The following is a 21,868-nucleotide window of genomic DNA, read 5'->3' on the forward strand; positions in this document are numbered from 1 at the left end:
TTCTCTATTTGCATTTAATAAGAATAAAAAAAATTATTTTGCAATAATCATTACCCTCAGAAACGTGGGCTTTTGTTTTCTGTTGGCCAATTACATGGTGATTTGTCAAGCGATGAGTCAGTTTCAATATTCATTAAGTTTCAATATTCATTAACCGAGAAAACCTCAGAATCTTCCAAGAAATAGAATTTTTGTTGCCAAGTCAACTCTTTTAAGTGCTGCCGTTGTGCTCCATTTGGAGCAGATAAAAAGCTTAAGCTGAAACAGTTAAAAAAATCACTAAAGAAACCTTAATCGTGCAAACCTGCTCAGTCTTTAACTTGCTTAACAACAAAGAGGAGGGGCATATGTTAACACCCCAAATTTTTCCACCATAGTTGATTGAAGCAATGTCAAAACTTTACAAATGAATTGTGAAAAATTACAATTTCAAAGCCAATTTCGAATCTAAAGAACAATTTAGATTCAAATCATGAAGTTGACTCACGACAAGAATCCCAAAGCAGGATTATGAGTTTAAACTAGATCCAAATTAGGATTTAGGATCCAAATCCAATTACAAACGTCATTTGGAATCCAAATCCAATTAAAAATGTCATTTGGAATCCAAATCTGATTGCAAAATTCAAATTTTGATTTAAAACCAAGAATTGGATCTAATTCGATCTACAAGACCATGTGGAACCCACGTGTGGGTCCCACCTAGCTCGTGTGGTCATAAGCCCACCCAAGAGGTCGCACACCCACCTTTTCCAAAAAAATCTTCACTCAATTAAATAAAAAAAATTATTTTCAAAAGAAAATGAATAAGGGTTCATAGGAAAAGAGAGACATTAATCTCTCTCTCTCTCTCTCTCTCTTAGTTAAAGAAAAATCAAATTGCAAAGAAGCAGTATTTGTTAGAATTAAACTCACATAATCTACTTAATCAAAGTAGGTTCGACCTGAATGCACCCAAATGTGGTGCAAATTTCAGCTACTCAGTTAACATGAGCCCAACTCTGTCAAAAGGGTAGGTTTGTCCTGCGACCAATCCGTGGATGAAAAGAGACCTTGACCGGATCGAATCCACTTTGACTGAACTCAGTCAAAGTATACTTTAGCTCAATTAATAGCTTTCTTTGCTCAATTAAGAGCTTGCCTAGCTCAAATTCATCAAATTGCCTCAAACAAAGTCAAAACTATTCGCAAATGAGGTTTGACTTTGGTCAATTGGTCAAAATTGACCAATCTATATAATTTTATCTTTTTATGAGCAAATTGAAATCACAAAACCTAAATTAGGATTTTATAAAAGGCAAATATACATTTAGATTTGTCAAATGCATAAATCAAATACCAGATTAAAATTCAATATCTCAAACTAAAGTTTGATTCAATTGAAATCCATCTTCAATCAAGTTATGGATGAAACTACCATTTTCGAACCAAATTTGATAGAATTTTCAAATTTTATTCAAAGTTTAATTGGATTGTCATAATTCAATAACATTTAGAGCTTAACAACTAGATTTTAACCTAACAAGATCAATTTCAAACAAAGAAAAAAAATAAATAGAACAAAATAAGGCAAAATCCTACACAAAGGCATGTTCATCGAAAATTTTGGTCAAAGATGGGTAGCTAGCCCAACCCATTTAGCTCATGTAAATGAGTTGGATTTGGTCAATTAGAGCCATTAAACCTTATTTAACTCATTTTACAAGTCCCTAAAGTCTTAAGTGAGTTTCATAGGTGAGTTAAGAAGGTGGTTGAACCCTTTTCCTCTTCTATATAAACCATCCCTTGGCAATCAAGGGAAGTTTTTGAAGTTTTTAACAAGTTGCTACAGCCAAGCAGGTATGAGGGAGAAGCCAATGAGGAGAAGGAAAATTCGTGCAAACCCTCTTCCCCCCTTTTTTTCTCATTCTCCTCTTCATTTTTCCCTATTCTCTCCATTGATTGTCTTAAGTTCGGGTGCTTAAGTGAACCCTTAAGATTTTGGTGGTGAGAAGTTCTCTCTCTTCCTCAGTGCAAATTTCAGCAAGTCATTCTTCTTCTTCTTGTTTTGCTAAGCTTGAATCCAAGCTTGGATTCTTGCTTAGCACTACTTGATTTAGAAAACAAGCAAGGAGGAAGATCAATCATCAAGACCGACCACAAGGTAGGTGACTCTACTCCATTTTCATTCATTTCAGTTTCTTACTGTTATTTTCAATTTAAGCACTCATGGGAAGGATTTATTTTCATTTATTTCATGACAGATAATAATGTCCAGCTATGAAAAAAATACGTTTAAATGTACATATTAATGCATAATGCATGCATGAGTCAGTTTTCCTACAAGATGAACCAATGTGTCAAATTTTGAAAAGGGCCCCAAGGTCACGCCCCATTCAAAACAACAAACTTTAAACCATTTTGAACTCCCTACCATGAGAGAATCCCAGAATGAGAGAGTGATCTTGCTGCAACATATATGACGAAAAAACCTATTAAGGATGGATGCATTCTCATGAATGTAATCCACCTTTGCATGACGAAAATAAGGATGGACCAGCTTGAGCATTTGTTCATCTTTTTCTATTTAAATTCATTTTGTTGCATACCTTTTCAATTCAATTGATCAAGAGTGGTAGGAGAGATTATAAACAAATTTTCAATCTTCCTATGTAAAAGAACCTAGTCATGATGATTCATGAGTTGTGTGGTCCCTTCATAAAATTTTATTTTGCAGAGTGATATATATATATATATATATATATATATATATATATATATATATATATATATATATATATATATATATATACATACACATACACACACACGTGCAATCTCTTGTTAAAAGTCATTTTACTCTTTTAAAATCAGGTTGGAACACGATTTCCAAACTGGTTTTTAAAAAAGAGGATCATTTTATTGATTTTCATAATGTAAAGTTATGAAATCACTTTTCTTTCATCATAAAGTTTGCTTAATTATAGTAGTTCATACGTAAAGTGTATGCAAGTTGCTGAAATTAAGTCATACTTAACGTGCATTGATTCAAGACGAAGTTTACATATTTGAAATGCCAATTTTCAACCATAAAGTGGCTAGACTTTGAGGAACAATAAAAAAAAAATCTAAACCTATTCAATCGGCCTCCTAAAATATTTCTTTTTATTGATAGTTGCTCTCATCCATAAATTTTTAGATTTGCATGAGATCAATCCTCCTCCCTAAAATGTTATAAAATGTTAACTTTCATTTCTTCAAAAAGGAGACCAACTATCCTAAAATTATCCGAAGAAGTTGATGATTCCATTGGTATGAAATCTGAAACTTGAATGGGTTTGAAAGACTTGTCGTCTCTACATAAGAATCAAGCTCTCTCTTGGAATAATCGTCCACAATTTTTAGCTATTTAAATCAGCACAAAATATGATTTTTTTTATTTTGGGACCAAAGTGGATGCCCTCCACATCTCCTATCCATTTTAAAAACTGATTGTGACATCATTTGTATATTCTTCATCATTTTGATAATTTTATGTTAAGTCTCAAGCTTATGGACTGCATCTCTAATTCATGTGCTTAATAATATGACGAAGACATTTAAAGAAAGTCCTACATTCCAATTAAAATCAATCTTTATGTGTAGATTGTATGACATGTAATTACAATGAATAGACTTTGAGAGATTATGAAAGAGTGAAGAATGAATATTTCATATAAATGAATCTTTTGAGATTATGAGAGAGAGAATGATGAACGACTCATGTAGGTTCTCTTCTTATTTCATACATTCACTTTCACCCAAAGTTAATAGCACGACATGCACATTCTCAAGAAATTAAGTGATTCAAATTTGAGTTGCAAAAAAGTAACCAAGTCATATTGCAACAAGAATTTGTAAATTTCACTTAACTTTCAAAGAAAACACAAACAATGCATTCATAATCTTGGCCAAAATATGTTTAGAAAACAACACGTTTTCTAACCTTTTGGAAGCTATGTTTCAACAAATGCATGAAGTCTACCTAATCAAATCTCAAGTTTCTAATATCTTAGACCAAATCACATGATTTGGAAAAAAAAGAATTCAAAATCAATTTTATTTGCCAAGGTAACTTAGCGATTTTCTCAAAAATTGAGCATAAGACGATCACAATTTTGATCCAAAAATCATCTTAAGTTTACAACAAAGAACTCAATTTCAATCTTTAAAATCCCTAATCATGGATTTCAAAACAAATGACAAAACCAAAGTTTACAAATAATTTTGAAAACCCTTCAATCTTCAAATAACTTTTCAAATCATTTTCTAAGGAATTTATTTTCAAAAACAAGTCACTCATTCAAGATGAACTTTGATTCTTGAAACCAAAACCTCAATGCACAAGCATATAGGATTTGCATCAATAACTCGTACATGATCCAAATGATCCTTAGTCTTTGGTCCAATTACCCTTGTTAAAGGTGGCAAGAACAATTGGACCTCATACCGATGGGTGGATCCCTTTTCCTTGAAAATTCTCCTCAAAACTCTAATTTAAAAAGATTTTTTGTTAATTCGCATTTCGATGCCCCCCTAAAACAGGGTGGGGTGCGTACACATGCTTTTGGGAATATTTTGGTATTATGGTAAACCCTAGGGGACTTATTGCTTGTTTACTTGAGATGGTTATGTGAATATTTTGGCATATATCATAAGGGGATTGCATTTATTGATGTCTTTAAAATCAGTTTTTGAATTGAAATACTATAGTTTTTGAAAGATACTAGCTGAATGAAAGCGGAGAAGAAGCATTCCAACTGCTGAGCTTCAAGGAAATCCAAAAATGTAGGCCAATAAATCAATAGAACTTGGTATATTTAAAATGAATAAAGTGAAAGCTAATCAATGCGACACAATTTCCATGTGCGTCTGTGTTTTAAAGTTCTTGACTTTCCATTCTTTCATATTGGGCGCGACATAAAAAGGGTGTTACATATGTAGAATTGATTTTACAAAGTGTGTTTGCCAAGTTTTGGAGATTGTGATATGACATGCATGTGTGGCTATTCATGCTATTTTGAAACGCCAGTTTGCTAGAACTGATTTTTTCACAAACATACTTTTGAATGTCACCTAAATGCACTTTAAACACTTTTTTGTAGGCAGAACAATCAAAAGGACATGTAAGGACACCCAAACATGCCCACATATTTTTAAACACTGTTTTGGAGGCAAAATGACCAAAATTACTTTTAAGGATGCCCAAACATGTCCACATATTTTTTTTCAAATGCTGATAGTATATTTTTTATTAAGCAGGGTTCAACTAATGGTGTGTTCAATTATCTGGCAAACTTTTTCGCATGCATGTAAAGGTTATTTCTATTGTATGAAGACCAAGGACATGGCAGAGAAATCCAAGCTCATCTTCGCGCTTATGCCATGAAACTGGGGTTGTATATGAGCCGAGCCTAGCTTGAGCTCGATTCATATCTTGCATGGCTCGAGCTCGGCTCGAGTTTGAGTTGAACTATATGAGGTCAGTTCAATCTTGACTCGATTAAAGTCAAGGCTCGAGCTCAACTAGTTTAAACACATTTATCAATTCCTCGATCTCTTTCTTTTGTTTTAAGTTGGAACTTACAAAAATAAAAACATAAGCCTTAAACAAGTTTACTTCCAATTTAATCGAATCGAATTCGAACTTGCTCATTTCTAAGCTCAAGTTTTCAGTTAGGTTGGAACTCTTTTGTTAAATGAGTCGATCTCCACCCGACCTCAATCGAGTGAGTTCAGGTGAACCTCTGGTTGTCTTGCTCAATATTCAGACTTACTACTTGTTACCTTCTAGCAGGAAATAAAGAAAAGCAAGCAGAGGAGGTCTCTCCTCCTTTTTGGGCTTGAAGGACACGTCGGTGATGGCACACTCTGAGGGCGTTTGAAAAACAAAGGAACATTGTATTGTTGCGTTGTAAAAGGAAAGCGAAATAGAGAGTGGGTAACGGCATGAGATCATTCCCACTGAAACCTAGATCAAGCTCTACGTCTCTGTATTGTCGCCCTTCCGTTCAGATATTTCATTTATCAACTAAAACAGCATCTTTGTCTCCCGGGAGGACCAAGTCCCCTGTTTCAGACTACTACGCAGCTTTGCTGAGAGTTTGCATTGACACCAACAAGCCAAAAGAAGGAAAGAAGCTCCATGGACGCATCATTCGCACTGTGGCTCACCCAGAAACGTATCTCTCGAACAACATTGTCAACATGTATGCGCGGCTTGGAGACTTGCGCCAGGCACGCGAAGTATTCGATAGAATTCCTCAACCAAATCTTTTCTCGTGGAACACCATGCTCGCGGGGTATGCAAAGTCTGGGTGCACTAGGGAGATGGAGATACTGTTCCATGAAATGCCAGATAAAGATGGTGTATCCTGGAATTCGATGATAATGGGTTACGCAAATCGCGGCCTAGCTTACAACTCTCTGGATGTTTACAGGTCAATGAGGAGAGAAAGCTATCTTCCTAATCGTATCACATTCTCCACATTGCTAATTTTGTCAACGGGTCATTTTGATATTATATTGGGCAGAGAGATTCATGGGCAGATCATAAGAGTAGGGCTGGAGTCGATAGTTTTTGTGGGCAGTCCACTGGTTGATATGTACTCGAAATTTGGATGTATAGAGGACGCGTGCCGAGCATTTGAAGAAGTTAGTGAGAGAAATACTGTTTTGTCTAACACCATGATCACAGGGTACTTCAGATGTGGGATGATCGAACATGCTAGAACAATTTTCAGTGAAATGAAGGATAAAGACTCCATCACTTGGACGACGGTTGTTTCCGGATACATGCAGAATGGTTGTGCACAGGAAGCCATTGATGTTTTCAGAGACATGAAGTTTGAACACGTAGCAGCTGACCAGTTCACCTTCGGCGGCGTCTTGACTGCTTGTGGCAGTCTTTTGTGTTTGGAGCAGGGAAAGCAAGTTCATGCTCATATAATCAGGACTGGTCATCAGAACAATATTTTCGTTGGAAGTGCTCTTGTAGATATGTATTCTAAATGTAAAAATATAAAATATGCAGAGTTGGTTTTCTCAAGAATGCCGGAAAAGAATATAGTGTCGTGGACTGCAATGCTTGTTGGCTATGCACAGAATGGTTTTAATGAAGAAGCAATGAGACTTTTCTTGGAGATGCAAAGAAATGAAATCGAACCTGATGATTTCACACTCGGAAGCGTTTTAAGTGCCTGTGCTAATCTTGCATCGGTTGAAGAGGGAACACAGTTTCACAGCTACTCACTAGTCTCAGGGTTAGCTTCTTTTGTGACCGTAGCTAATTCCATTGTCACGATGTATGCTAAATGTGGTATCATAGAAGATGCTCATAGATTCTTTGATGAAATGATTCAAAGAGACGAAGTCTCTTGGACGGCCCTTATTGTGGGGTACGCACAACAAGGCAGTGGGAAAGAAAGCATAGATTTGTATGAGAAAATGGTTGCTGGTGGTCTGAAACCAGATGGCGTTACTTTTGTTGGTGTTCTTTCTGCTTGCAGTAGAGCGGGCATGATTGAGAAAGGTCGTTACTATTTCTCGTTGCTAAAAGAGCAAGGTGTAGTTCACACATCCGATCACTATACTTGCATGATTGACCTGCTTGGCCGAGTTGGAAAACTAGAAGAAGCAGAAAAATTTATAAAAGAGATGCCGTACCAACCAGATGCAGTTGGGTGGTCCACCCTTCTTAGTTCATGTAGGATTCATGGTAATTTAAGAATAGGTAAGTGGGCAGCTGAGTCTCTGCTCCAGCTTGAACCTCAGAATCCTGCCAGTTATATTTTGTTGTCCAGCATTTATGCTGCTCAAGGACAGTGGGAGGATGTGGCTAATTTGAGAAGGGGCATGAGGATGAAGAACGTGAAAAAGGAGCCAGGATGCAGCTGGATCAAGTATAAGAACCAGTGGCATATCTTTGCAGCTGGTGATCGAACTCACCTATGTTCCGGACAGATATATGCGGAGCTAGAGAATCTCAACCTTAAGATGGTTGCAGAAGGCTATATACCAGACACGGACTCGGTGCTTCACGATGTGGAGGAAACACAAAAGGAGCAGATGCTTTGTTACCACAGTGAAAGGCTTGCAATTGCTTTTGGCTTGATTTTTATACCACATGGCTTGCCTATAAGAGTGGTAAAGAACCTTAGAGTTTGTCTAGATTGTCATACTGCTACGAAGTTTATTTCTAAGATTGTTGGCCGAGATATACTTGTCAGAGACACTGCTCGGTTTCATCGTTTCAAAGATGGCATCTGCTCATGTGGAGATTTCTGGTAATGGACATGAGAATGGCCACGTGTAACATGATGAATTGCCTCCAATGCATCACTTTTTACAAAGCGCACACCTGTTGCCAGCTAGTTATTTGTGGCTCATACATATGTGGCCTTTGAGTTTTTGTATATAAAGCTGCAGCTTACATATATGATAAACTGCAAAGGGAAACGCGATGCAAGTTGCATATAGACGACCCAACAGTAAAGGCCTGGAAATGAACTTGCAGGTTTGATAGCGACCGAAAGATTGTGGAAAGAGTTGGTCAAACAGTTCAGTTATAAAATTCTCTGATTTAATTTCTTGCATTGTCGTCACTGCAGCATGTTCGCTATTAAAACAAATAAATTATTTACATGATTTTTTTTTTCTCAACCAAGTTGAATCGTAGAAGTTATTACTGATTCATGTTATGTACTACTGAAGAGGATTAACAAAAGGGACCCCGGTCATATCTTACGTTTTGGGCTGACAGGAAAGTCGTTGGATATTACGTTCATACTGAAGACTGATTCCTTCGGGTATTTTGGTGTCTTCACTTTCAGCAAGGATGTGGGTGCCGGGCAAGTGTGACAACCACAGAAAGTTGTTTTCATGCTCACTTGTTACGGGTAGGGTACCTTTTCTACCTGCAGGCTCTTGTAATTCATTTCAACTTGCATGGCTCCTAAGTAATAACATCAAAAACTAAGCTTGACAAAACTCTCTCCTCCCCCTCCCCCTTCCCCACACCCCTTCCGTCCTCCTCTTTTTGTTAATTTTAAAAAGGAAATATGATCATTCACCGAGAACCAAGTCGCGGACGAGGTAGCAGTTTCTAGTTGGAGAAGCAGCTTTCAAGTTTGTGCAAAACTTCTCATTCATTTTATAGGCGGAAATATGTTTGTTGCTTGACAAAGAAAATCAGAGAAAACTTGTTGAAGCCAAAGAACACTTGGATTTGCAATTATTTCAGCTTTTCATCCTTTATTGTGCTTTATGTGCGAGAAACACGCTTTGAAGTACTTTATGTAAGCAATTGAGTTTATTCTTTCACAGAAACCTACCAGAAAAAACAATGGATAATTCAGTGACTCAATAATACGTCAAAGCAGACGTTCCTCTTCTGAAAGGCCGCAACCAACGAGGCTACTTCAGAAAGATCGCTAACAGCTTCACAAATGGAATCACAAGAACCACACTTTCTTCTAATGCGACCCACATGTAGGCTTCCTGCCTTCCTTTTTCACATGGACAATGATGTAGCCCTGCAATTTCTTGACTCCTAAGGTGCAACTTCTGCTTTCTCCTTTCATTGCAAACCTTGAAAAAGATCACTTCTTTGAATTAAGTAAATGTATTCTTATCACGTCAGCTAGTTTGTAAAATGTGAAGTCCTCTGTACCTATGCCAAAGCATCTTGCTTGCATCCAGGGAGCAACTGAAGTTTTAATTATTCAATTTGACTACATAAACATGATCTTAGTGGAGTCTTACATAAAGATGATCGACGCAATGGTGTAACAGACCAAACTCAACATGCCCTGGTTAGTTGCTTCTGGTCTTGACAAACCAAAGTTTCCTTCGCTCTCCGTACTGTGAAAGACTTCCAAGCTTTACAATGAACAGCTCACTATGTACTTGGAAATCATTCAAAGGTCTTTACTTGGCTACTTCTGCATAACTAGAAGAAACAAAATTAGCGCCTTTGCATCTTAAAAGCAACAAATACATGACCCAAAAAAAAAAAGCCAAGATTCTTCATTATCTACTTTTCTCTGGAAAATTGAGATACTTGGCTGTATATGATTTACTATTCTTTCTCTCTGCAAGCTCGATTACAGTAATAGTAACAAGATAGAAGGTACAACGGATGAGCTGTTAACTGTTTCTCTACTATTGTCTTTTAAAAAAAATATTGCTTTGTAAGGAAACATAAATCTAGTTTCAGATGAACTAGCATCTTGTGTTCATGGAAAATTGTATCTGACATAGCACCGTTAAATCGAGAAAAGCTAGCGTCATGTTTATGAAAAGAAGAAACCAATTATTCAACAAAGTCCGATCCGAAGCTTCTGCTTTATTCAGATATTGAGGCAACCAACGGTAGGTACGCTAGCGTCAATGAGAGAAGAGACTGAATAAATATATGGTAAGCATCTTAGCATAACATAGGAAAATCACCTGTAGCCGGCTGCAGATCTCAATAACTTCAGCAATGGGGGCCCAATCTCCAAAATTCCTCTCAACAAACTGGTAAGCAATGCCACTTTTCCCGCTACCAACTACAAAGAGCCCACCGCTGGTGTTTCCATCACCATTAAAATTGTATTTCAAACCAGAAGCTTTGGCACGCCAATAATTTGCAACGGCCCGTGGGTTCAGGAGGAACCCTGTTAAAATATTGTCTGTTAGCAACTTCCCTCCACCAAGGGCTTTGAAGAAGCCCTTGCGTCTATCCAAGACCACCATCCCGCCCCAATAACGAGGCCAGAAGTCTTTGACCTAAGGATAAAACGAAGATTCTTACTCTCAAAAACATTGTGGCCGAGTAAAGAAAACAGACACTTGGTTCTGACATACCTCTGCCTCTATTTGCTCATGAACAACAGCAATGAGTTGCACTCCCATTGCATCAAAAAACGGTTTCTTTGAATAGAGTTGGTGAGCTTCTGCTCTGCACATTATGCACCTAGAAGATAGTGCGTTCAACAGAGGCCTGTTATTGGTTGTTGCAACTAAGCAGCAAAACTTGGAAGAGGTTTTGAAAGACAGATTGCAACATGAGAAACTGAAAGTGCTAATAAAGATAGTGATACTAAACAGATGCATGTTCTCAATTTAAACTAGAAAGAGGTTTTGGAAACAGATTATAATCTAAGCAAAGAAACTAAAAGTATGGATCAAGGTTTACTACCCTGGGCGTCGTAGACAGAGCAATACAGCAGGTCTATCGTGCCACAGTTTGGAAGCCCTCACTGTCGTCGTCTTCAGTTTCACCAATGGCTTCATACCAAACTTATACTCAGGTGCTAGTTTCTCAACAGTGATATTGTCAATCATGGAGTAAGGTGCAATGTCATTAGCAATAGGAAGAGGTTTTATGAGACCACAAAGTCTTGGCTCTGCAGGTGCTGATGCAATGATACCCTTGAAAGAATACCCCTCTTTGCTCCTGAATTCCCCAACAGATTTGTCACTTAAGCCCGAGGTAGACCTGTAACTCAGAGGGGAAGTCTGACTCTTTTGAGATGAGCTAAAACTGAGCTTATTTCTGCTGTCATCTGTACAAACAGAAGGAGTTCTTTTTCTATATGGGGAATTCATGGAGATTCCACAAGTAGCGGTTCCACCAATGAAACGGGCAATGTGGCCTCTCTTCATGCCAAATTGATAAGAAAGGACACTAGCATTACAGTTCAGAAGTTCTGCCAATGGCTTTCCAGACGCCTCCAGTCTATCAGCGTATTGCATTAATGATAGGTTATGCAAATATGATCTGATTTCCAGTGCATCCTAGAATAAAATGTAAATAAATTAACAAAAACTTTAAAGACGGAAAAGCACCCATACAGTACCAATTCACTGTATAAACAGTGCTAGAATAAGCTGCATCATTGTTTGTCGGTGAGCATAAAACGCAACTTGGAAACTTTAATTTTGTTGAACAACAGAAAATAAGCCCCACAAAGAAGGATAAAACAAGCGATCCGCATTCAACTTTCTTCAAATATTAAACTAAAATAGTAAAGGGATCTATCCAGAAAAAAATGAATACAAGAGCAGAACCTTTCCCTGGTCCATTACTGCCAAATAGCCTTCCAAAAATCGGCAAGATTACTACAGTCATGAACCATAAACCAAGCAACCTTTCACAAAAACATAAACACTGTTTTACTTGCTCTAATTTGCTCTGTTTTATGAAACAAGACCATTGATGCTAAAAGCTGTATCCCAATCAAGCATGAAAAAGCAATACTTGAATAGAACTTCAAAGGCAGCAGCCGTCAAACACCCAAAAGGACTAAACCCGCGGAGAACAAGCTGAACACCAGGGATGAGCAGAAAGAAGAAATACTCTCTGTCTGGTAGTCATGTTGGAAGCATCCATGTCTTGAGAGTTCATCGTCTTGAGAGTAGGGACATCATCCCAGCCATCTTCAACAAGCTTGGGGAGTATCTCCTTGAGAACTCCGTCACCAACAAACTCCTCCACTGTGAAGGACGCCATTGCTCGGATCAGAAACCAGGGTAGGCATAACTTACCCCTTCATTATCTATATATAAGTCCCTTTCTGATCCCACCAGTCTTATCATAAGCCCATCAAAACAAATTAAATTCAGCGGGTGGACCATGAAGTGTCCGAGTAATAGCGTAATAACAGTGGCCAAAACTGTACAATGCGCAAGAAATGGATTCAGCAAAATAATTGTTGTTTACATGAAAGTGAAGAACTCTAGACGCCAGTTTAAGCAATGTGAGAGGTTTTTGTGGCTTGTGAGGTTTGTTAGAGTCCTCACAATTTGCCTATGAAAGACAATGTCTGCTGCCACCTTTCCATGAAAACTTCAACTGCAATTCCCAAGGTTCACCTAACTTTAGTAACAGCAGAAAACCCATGTCACCATGGTCCTGTACCGGTACACTGGTACGCCAAAACAGGTACGCGAGTATGTTTTGGTATGTTTGGATTTGATTTTGGATCAAAACCAGATATATAAATTCGCCATGACGCTCGACTTTTCTTCTCCCTCTCCATCTTCCTTGATCTTTCGGCGGGTTCTTGGCCAGCTGGCAACAGACATCCGGCGGGAGCTTAGGCAGCCACTGGGACGGACGTCCGGTGGGAGCTTGGGCAGCCATTGGCAACTAACGGAGAGTCGGCGACAACATGTTTTTTCATTTGGCTGTTTTTAGGGTTACCCCAGGTTTGACAGCTTGGGCAACTCGATTGAGTGTTGTTTTGTTTTGTCTGTCGACTTGTTCGATGTTGTTTTATGTTTTTCTAATATATTTAAGTTACTTGCTTAATTAATTATCTTTGTTATAGTATGGCTGCTACTTCAACGAAACTACTTCTACACCTACAAGTTCAATGATATCATCAAATTTTTCAATTTTTTGAATTAGAAATATATAATTATCATCTACCATAATTTGCAAAAACGTTGTACATGTACCTCTGTACTCATACCAACACCTACCTGACAGCAAAAAACCAAAAAAGGAAAAAAAAAAAAAAAGGCAGAAAAACAAAGCCATGAAACTTGAAAAAAAAAAACAAAGGGTAAAAAGACATTTCAAGAAGAAGGAATCTCTCTCTTTCTCTCTCCCTCTCTCGTATGGAATGGAGAATAGTAAGCTCCATGATTCTATAAATTAACAGCCGCAATTGGTTAGTGCGCAGGGGGGAGGAAAAATGGAAAAATTGACGCAATGGCATATAATACAGCGAACCAACAGTTCACATGTCATGCCCTTTGGTCTGAAATTGTGAGGCTTGAAACACCTGTTAATGAAAGGGAGATTGCCTGAAGTAGACGCTTGTAGTACGGTGGAACCCAATTTCATAAAATCGAACGGCTAATATACCTGGGTATGACATGTTTGTGCGTGGAGCCTGATTTATTAATATATTTAACAAGTTTTCTTAATTTTCAAAAATCTTGCAACGGCATCTGTATATTTTTTCATTTTTAAGGTTTTGCCTTAGTCCCCATGTTTAAGAGGGAGTGTTATTTTTCTTCGATCTGTATGGTCGTAAATAGAAGAACATTTTACATTTGTCTTGGAACCTTCCAAGTAATTTTTTTTTTTTTTCATCTTCTTCATTCACTCTCCTCGCGCCGTGAGAGTGTGTGAGAGAGAGGGCCAGAGACAGTCCAAATCTTTCTATTACATCATAAACATCTCTTAGCAAAGATCTACCTTTATATCGAACGTTTCATGTCTTTTTTTTTTCTTAGTTTAATCGTAGTGTTTTGTCTAACTACGATATGTAATCAGCAGCTTTTGGTTGAAGATGCATTTGCCGATGTAACTTTGTTTGGACTCTTATACTTTTATAGTAACATTATACTCTTAATCATCTCTCCTATTTTGTTAACATATATATTTTTTATTTTGTCGGTTCCCTCTCTCACCATGTCTTTGGAATGAGCGGTTCTCAACATTCGAGTGGTGGGTCTCATTAGCATATGACTTGTTGTGAAGGGACTACTAAAATATTGTAGGATCACTTCTATAAGATTTGGTGAGATATTATAGGTTAGATAGCACATACATGTTTTAAATTATTTAATTTTATCTCTTACAGATTATACATATAACATAAGCTGCATGTCATATCCACCCTTTACCGAGTTCAATTCAATCGGACCCTACCTAATCTGATTCAAACTGGGACCCCATTTTCAAAACCCAACTCAGGTCAATTTATATGTATTCAGTTTGTTTTATATCGGACTCAGTTATGAAACTGCATGCAAATTCAAACTCGATTGGCAATCAGATCCAAAACTCTTTACCAAAAGCCAAAGGCAAATGGATCGCACATCAGATCGGCAATCGGGTATAGTGAATCCGGGAGGAACCTATTTCTCGGTAGTTCCATTTTGTTCACAAAGACAAGTGCTGACCAGATGGGCTGCACATTATTAGCCTGCCCTTGTCCACTTGACTTTGATCCACATGACCTACATCCAGAATATAGAGAAAGAAGTCTCATGAATCGTGAGCTGGATCAGATCCAAGAGTGTCATGGATCTAGGGGTGGAGCCAAAGCCATACTTAATATATAATTTTAAATGTTTAAAAAGCACTCGTATATTAATGAGAAAAATAAACATTTTTTTTTTTTGGATTGTCTAAACAAATTGCCCGCACCTACTTTTTCTCCTACGAAAAACCAAAATGCCCAGCAATTGCCTGAACAAACGTATGAAGTTAGTGTTTTGTGGTCCAAGATCTTCTTCGACAGAAGTTTTGTGTGGTGTATTGTGGCACCAAGTGTCAGGTAAAGCGGCTCTGGACGTTTCTTAAAAGCGGTGGGTCCCACTAATTAGTACTATGGAATCGGCCACAAATTGAACACGTAGCAAAGCGATTTAATTTGGTGGTGGACCTAAGGGTGTTACGCGTCATTTTCTCAATATTTTTAAAAATTTATTTTCCAATTATTTAAACCTTTTGTAGTTTACCAATTCACAACTGATTCAACCAAATTTAGTGGCTCAGCAAATTTTACCGATAGATCGGTTTTTTAAAAACAGCGCCACCCATTTCTTTTGTTTTATATCAAATAAGACATCCGATTCGATAAGTTAGGCTGAGTATAATCTGCTTAAAATGAGCTAAATGATGTCTACAAGTGTCAATAAGCTAGATTTGGGGAGTGTATCATCTGAATGATTAAGCCCTCCCTTCTGGGAAGGGCGATCCTAATTGGAATTAAGGTTTTGTTAGTGTGTGCAATGTTTTCTCTCTCGTAAATCTCTAGAATTGGTAACAGCAGCTGCCACAGTGTGTCGTTAACTTGATACCGTGTTCCAATATTTCAAACTTGGTGATATTTTTGTCGCCTCTAACGAATGAATGCAGTCTTTTTGGACATATTTAGCTCATTTTGCATAAACGATGGCAAAGTTTAATATGATCTGCGTCCGCCTTCAGCGTGAAGGTCAAAAGAGCTTTTATATATATATATATATATATATATATAGTGAATTACATGTGCAAAAGCCAGAAACATTAGATTGGCCTTCTCTAAGGTAGTTGAGAATGGCCGCCCAATTGCTGCATATATCTTGGTACAATGAACATGATCCATGGTTCATAATCGTAAAAGTTTTCCTTTCTACAGAAAATTTATTCTACATAATTATTTAGTCTTAACAATTGATCAAATGAATGAAAGACAAGGATCTGAGGAAGCTCAAAAAGCTGTACAGTAAGCAGCTCAGGTTGTCAGTCACTTCAATGGCTCAGATGACTACTTCTGCGAAAATGAAAAGAAATAAACTTAGCACCTCTAGTCACAAATGGCCCAGCCTGAAAAAACATTGCCCTTCATTGTATCAATGTCGATATCGGGAGAGAAAATGACTTTATAGGCAAGTTCTTTAGCACCCTCCAAATTCAACTGTCATAACAAAGGAATCTATCAATTAAAAAGTTAACGGTTCCTCTGCTACCGACGGCAAATTATGTTGTCACAAAGCATTTGGAAGCAACATGTGACAAACTTGTGCATACTGGACAACCGTTTCCACCGAAGAATTTAAAGATTTATTATCCACAAACAAGTGCTTTTCAACATGGAAGAAAAGGCCTTGTTGATTGACACATGGGTACATCATTTCATAAAAGCTTGCCGGCCATAAACTATTGACACTTGGACAGATAGGTTTCATAAAAATTCACTTATGTGTTATGAAAATCTAGAAGACCCATTGAGCAGCACCAAAGCATTCTCAAGAAGCCAACAATTTTAGGTATCAACTGTGAAGATATAGAAATTTCCACCGTGTTTTCGACCAAAAATGTGCCCGAAATGAACAGGGCTACAATGTTCATAAAATTTGGATAATAGATGTAAAGTCACGCAGCATTGTTTCTATTTCTGCAAAATATGAACTATGCCTAATGACAACGACACAAGCTGTCTTGACACTACTACTAACCTTTTTGCTATGGCAGCACACGATTGTTTCTATTTCTGCAAAATATGAACGGACATGCACAAGGGAAAGCAACTTAGCGGAGTTAACGAACTTTTTTTCTGACGATAGTGCGAGATTAAGGAGAACTAATATCAGCAGTCCTAAAATGCTTTCATAATAAAATATAGCGGCATCCAGTAGTGCCAAGCTAGAACTATCTTCATGAGAAATAGTCAATTTTTCAAGCAAGGACCTAACAATGTGCTTAATCTAGCTGATTGAGGTTTACTTGCATCAGGTTCATCAAAATAGTGAATTTGTTACTCAATAACAAGAGAACGGCTTAAAAGAATAGCATCATCCAGTTGCATTTGTGCTGGTTTGAAAAAACCAATTATTTAACAATAAGGTTCTAAGAAAAGTTTCAGGTGAGAACTGATCATTTTAAAATCTTCAGAAAACAGAAGAGTAGGATAACACAGTAGTCGTACGGAAACGTGAAGTGACCGAAGTGGAAAAAAGAACGAAAATTGGACAGTCAACAAAAGGAAGCCAGGTGGCCATGGAACTAAATGAAAGACTAAGCATGTCCCGTATCATGTTTGAGGAGCAGGAAGTACCTTCGACACAAGCTTGCTAAAACCTTCCAGTAACCGGTCCTAACAGTGTTTGTCTAATCAAAAGCAAGAGCTCTAACTGCAGACAAGCTAGAATAGCATAGAAGAATAAACAAATTACTCGGCAATAAGGTCCCAAAAGTGCTTTTGTGATTAAGCATAGGCACAGTGAACTGCAGAGAAGCTAGCTCCATGATCATGGGAAGAAACCAATTGATCAACAGGAAAAATTAGTACAGCAAGTACCTGTAACCGGCTACATATCTCAATAACTTCAGCAATGGGAGCCCAATCACCAAAATTCCTCTCCACAAACTGGTAGGCCACACCACTTTTCCCACTAGCAACCACGAAAAGCCCACCGTTGACATTTCCATCACCGTTCACATTGGAGTCGAGACCCGTTGCTTTAGCCCGCCAGTAATTTGCAATTGCCTGTGGGTTCAGAAGGAATCCCGTCACGAAATTGTGCCTTATCACCTTCCCTCCACCAAGAGCCTTGAAGAACCCCATGTTGCTATCCAGAATCACAGCTCCTCCCCAGTATCGAGGCCAGAAATCTTTCACCTGTGGATAATGATAAAGCCAGTTAGTCTCAGGAAGCTCACGCCCCAGAAAATACTTGGGGGCAGGCATACCTCTGACTCTATTTGTTGATGAAGAACCGCAATCAGCTGAACTCCCATAGCATCAAAGACGGGTTTCCTTGAATAGAATTGGTGAGCTTGAGCTCGGCACATGATGCACCTAGAATATTATGGATTCCAAATTACAATAGGGGACAATTACTGGTCTACTGCAACCAGGAGACGACCTGAAAAGAGGCTATGAAAGACAGAACCCACACAAAATGGTGAAACAAAAAGTGATAATCAAGGTTAGTTACCCAGGCCGCCGAAGACACAGCAATACAACTGGCCTTTCATGCCATAAATCAGAAGATTTCATGGTCATGGGTTTCAGTTTCACTAGTGGCTCCATACCAATCTTATATTCTGGTACCAGTTTCTGAACTGTGATGTTTTCAATCGTGGAATAAGGGACAACATCCTGAGTCATATGAGGAGGTTTCACTGGATCATCGGGCCTTGGCTCAGCAACTGCCGACGCAACAATACCCTTGAAAGAATGCCCTTCTTTGATTCTCAGTTCCGCTATAGATTTTTCACTAGCAATCGAGTTTGTTCTACGACTTAAGAGTGAAGATGTCTGAATCTTTTGGGATGCAGTATACCTCAACTCACTGCCATTCCAATTGGTGCTTGTCGAAGAAAGAGATCGTCTTCTGTAGGGAGGTTGCGTCGAGATTCCACAGGCGGTGGTTCTGTCAGTGAACCGAGCAATATGGCCTCTTTTCATACCAAATTGCGAAGAAAGAACACTGGCACTACAGTTAAGAAGTTCAGGTAAAGATTTCCCAGATGCTTCCAATGTATCTCCGTATTGCATCAATGAACGGTCGTGTAAATATGATCTGATTTCCAAAGCATCCTTGAGAAAACTCCACAGAAACCAACAACCAAAAAAATAGAATTATATATCCACAGTGCTTGATCAGGCTTTAAGAAACATTAAACATGACTCGGAAACTTCAATAACCTAAAACAACAAATGCAAAAACTGTAAAAAAAGAAGAAAATACGCAAACCCACATTGGATATTTCTTTAATATTATTGAAGGTGGTAACGGGCGGCACCTTCAGAAAATGGATCTAAAAAAAGTAAGTTTACCCTTTCACCATCATCTCAGAGAACCTTAGAAGGACCAATATAGTTACAGATCGTCCCCGTTAAGGCCTAAAAAACGCGAATACACAAGACGTTTACGCATAACGATTTCCTTTTTCTGTATGAAATGGACCAATTTGTCAGGCAAGTGGTTGCATCCCAGTTCACCATGGTAGAAAACAGAGCTAAAATGAAGTTCTACATCACCAAATCAAACATGAGAGGAAGAGAAAGGAAAGAAGAAAGCTACTTTCTGCCTGGTAGTCATGTTGATAGCGTGCATGTCCTCCAAGTTCATCAGCTTGAGAGTGGGTACATCATCCCAGCCATCTTCAACAAGCTTGGGGAGTATCTCCCTTAGAACCCCATTGCCCACAAACTCCTCCACAGTGAAAGACGCCATCGGCCGGAGAAGGACGAGCCCAACCACAAACAAACCAGGATAAGTATGGAAGAAACGCCATTATATGTTTCCCCTTCTCACCGTCAGGACCCGTAAAACCGATTAAATTCTCAGAGTGGACCCTGTGCTCTCCAGTAATGGCGTCGCAATAGTAACCACTAGACCGATTGGATGAATCGAGTGCTACGGAACGAAGTGTACTTCTTCCGCAATTATTGTTCGGTTGGCAAGTAGAATCACTCAAGTCTTTTGCATCAAATATGAGAGGCCGTTTGCATCAAGTAAGAGAGGCCCAGGACCATGGACGGGAAAGAGTTACTTTGTCGACTCCCCATGCCATAATGGGCCAACGCCAATGCTATGATGTTATTTGAATTGTTTCTAGTTTTTTACAAGAGGATTGTGAACATGGGAAACGTTTATGTTTTTGGTTGAGTTCCAAGAAATTTGCATTTGAACCGGGCGATTTTATTGCTCGTCCATTGACATGATGACCCCGCAGGGTCTATTCCTATACACGCTTATTCAAGGGTTGAATTCATAAAAATAAAGAGCTAAAAAGTAGACCACGATTGTAAGCTCATTGGTTGATCATAAAGCAAGAACAAAAAAAAGTAGCTCAAGAACTCAGGGAAATACAAAATTGTCATATTGAAGATCGACCTGTCGCCAGATAGTAGGACCATAACAGAGAAAAGAGAAAAAGTGGAAGGCGGTTAACTCCAATTCCAGGGAAGATGGATTTCCTCCAAAGGAGATTAGTCTACCAACTCCACCTTAAATCAAACAAAGTGACATCCTTGATGACATAATCACTAATACAATTTTGGATAATTAGGAGGACTATTTTATTTTACTGTTGAGAGGAAAGCCGAAGCTCCACCACCAACCTCTTGTCCCCCTAAGACAATATAGACCACCCAAATGGCAATGTGTCATATCACAAACAAAAGAGTGGCCATAATAAATGTTTTTTATATTCTTAAGATATCCAAGAAAAGTAAGGGTGGAGCAAAAGTGCAGAAGCATAAAAAACAACCTGGAATGCAAGGGAGAAAGAGAAGCATTCTTACAATGGATCAGTGACCTTCGTAGGCTCGATCACCCAGTAGTCTTGGCAGATTCAGCATCATTGGTAGCTAGAGCAAAAAAATTTTGAGACATATACTATAAATGATGGAGCGAAAATTTTATGATTGCATGGGCAGACCCTTCAAAAAATAAACGGTTGAAGAGCATCAATGTAATACACAAATAGCTAAGCAAATGGGTATGAGACACTAATATGCTTTTAAGCAGGGGCGGACCCAAAAAAATATTAAATAAATAAAATAATAATAATAGTATGCGCACATATGCCCACATGTGGCTCTGCTCCCGGTTTTAAGCACTAATTTTTGTGGGTCAATGTTTACAAACTCTTAGTTTAATCTGGGATGTTAGGGCAGTCAACAGGTGGTCGATCGCCCCAATCATAATTCCGGTTACGAGAATTTAGGTGGTTTTAACATGAACGTGATCAATCTCAGCTACTTGGACGTAACACATTCTTGATGGCTCAGCAGCTTGTTTACCTGAGCCACGGCAGTCCAGTAAGTCTGATTGCCCAGAACTTCACTGGTGCTTCCAGGTGGCCAGGTGTGTCATGCAAAAAGTTGTAAAGAACTATGAATTGGCTGAGGGCTATTCAAATAGCGGCCAAGGTGTTCAGATGATGGCTGATAGTGCAGGATTGTTCTTAGATGTGTTATTGCATTTCTTGAATGCTTTTAACAGATACAATGATGTATGATACACAGGTTTAAATGCTCACTGCGATTTGATTGATGTGCAAAAGCTATATAAGGTGTTATTGAGAATTCTGTTTGGAAATAATTAAGTTTGTATAATTTGTGACCATTCATTCTCTTTTTGAGAGAACTTAACCGCTCTTGAGTTCGAGAAATTCGGGGCATATCAGCAAACACAAAAACGTAGTGTTACCAAAACTGTATGGAATTGCCTAGACCATTGATTCAAGAAATGGGCTAATTCAGCAATTCAGCTAAGCCAATTAAAATTGGCAAAAAGTTTAATACATACCATTTTTAAAATCACAAAAAATTAATAATAAGTTGATAAAACATTATAAAACAACATAAAAATGAATAGTGGATGATATGTGGCACTTTTATAG

The 21,868-nt window shown here is 38.2% G+C and overlaps 3 protein-coding genes across 11 annotated transcripts; 1 reads left to right on the forward strand and 2 right to left on the reverse strand.

Moving 5' to 3' along the window:
- Nucleotides 1–5,814: 5,814 nt before the first annotated feature.
- LOC116249920 (putative pentatricopeptide repeat-containing protein At1g68930) lies at nucleotides 5,815–8,878 on the forward strand. Its single transcript, XM_031623234.2, has one exon. The coding sequence runs from the start codon at nucleotides 5,968–5,970 to the stop codon at nucleotides 8,305–8,307; it is 2,340 nt and encodes a 779-aa protein (XP_031479094.1). The 5' UTR covers nucleotides 5,815–5,967; the 3' UTR covers nucleotides 8,308–8,878.
- Nucleotides 8,879–9,718: 840 nt separating this feature from the next.
- Nucleotides 9,719–13,168, reverse strand: LOC116251568 (uncharacterized). 2 transcript variants are annotated; one of them, XM_031625913.2, is made up of 5 exons: nucleotides 12,362–13,168; nucleotides 11,201–11,799; nucleotides 10,867–10,975; nucleotides 10,468–10,788; nucleotides 9,719–9,967 (listed from the first exon to the last, which is right to left on the reverse strand). In XM_031625913.2, the coding sequence occupies exons 1-5, from the start codon at nucleotides 12,512–12,514 to the stop codon at nucleotides 9,932–9,934; spliced, it is 1,218 nt and encodes a 405-aa protein (XP_031481773.1). In that variant the 5' UTR covers nucleotides 12,515–13,168; the 3' UTR covers nucleotides 9,719–9,931. The 2 variants fall into 2 exon arrangements, with proteins under 2 accessions (XP_031481773.1, XP_031481774.1); XM_031625914.2 differs by having other exon boundaries at nucleotides 9,719–9,959; nucleotides 12,362–13,166.
- Nucleotides 13,169–16,118: 2,950 nt separating this feature from the next.
- Nucleotides 16,119–19,938, reverse strand: LOC116251539 (uncharacterized). Of its 8 annotated transcripts, XR_004171699.2 has the most exons (7): nucleotides 19,540–19,929; nucleotides 18,448–19,052; nucleotides 18,200–18,308; nucleotides 17,808–18,128; nucleotides 17,565–17,651; nucleotides 16,966–17,000; nucleotides 16,119–16,280 (listed from the first exon to the last, which is right to left on the reverse strand). XR_004171699.2 is itself a non-coding variant. In XM_031625868.2 (6 exons), exons 1-5 carry the CDS (start codon nucleotides 19,690–19,692, stop codon nucleotides 16,995–16,997), a joined length of 1,194 nt encoding a protein of 397 aa, XP_031481728.1. In that variant the 5' UTR covers nucleotides 19,693–19,929; the 3' UTR covers nucleotides 16,119–16,280; nucleotides 16,966–16,994. The 8 variants fall into 8 exon arrangements, 5 of the variants coding, with proteins under 5 accessions (XP_031481728.1, XP_031481727.1, XP_031481730.1 ...); XR_004171698.2 differs by lacking the exon at nucleotides 16,966–17,000; XM_031625868.2 differs by lacking the exon at nucleotides 17,565–17,651.
- Between the last annotated feature and the right edge of the window lie 1,930 nt (nucleotides 19,939–21,868).

The sequence above is a fragment of the Nymphaea colorata genome, chromosome 3 (assembly GCF_008831285.2).
Source record: "Nymphaea colorata isolate Beijing-Zhang1983 chromosome 3, ASM883128v2, whole genome shotgun sequence".
In the NCBI taxonomy this organism is placed as follows: Eukaryota; Viridiplantae; Streptophyta; class Magnoliopsida; order Nymphaeales; family Nymphaeaceae; genus Nymphaea; species Nymphaea colorata.

Bases quoted from the DNA above. Each gene is read 5' to 3' on its own strand.
- LOC116249920 (XM_031623234.2), top strand. From the start codon at position 5,968: ATGAGATCATTCCCACTGAAACCTAGATCAAGCTCTACGTCTCTGTAT.
- LOC116251568 (XM_031625913.2), bottom strand. From the start codon at position 12,514: ATGGCGTCCTTCACAGTGGAGGAGTTTGTTGGTGACGGAGTTCTCAAG. The intron at 11,800-12,361 runs GTATTTCTTCTT...ATTTTATTCTAG, and splicing joins ACATGACTACCAGACAGAGA to GATGCACTGGAAATCAGATC. The intron at 9,968-10,467 runs GTGATTTTCCTA...TGTTTCTTCTAG, and splicing joins AGATCTGCAGCCGGCTACAG to TTATGCAGAAGTAGCCAAGT.
- LOC116251539 (XM_031625866.2), bottom strand. From the start codon at position 19,692: ATGGCGTCTTTCACTGTGGAGGAGTTTGTGGGCAATGGGGTTCTAAGG. The intron at 19,053-19,539 runs GTAGCTTTCTTC...AGTTTTCTCAAG, and splicing joins ACATGACTACCAGGCAGAAA to GATGCTTTGGAAATCAGATC. The intron at 16,425-17,807 runs GTACTTGCTGTA...TTGTTATGACAG, and splicing joins AGATATGTAGCCGGTTACAG to TTGAATTTGGAGGGTGCTAA.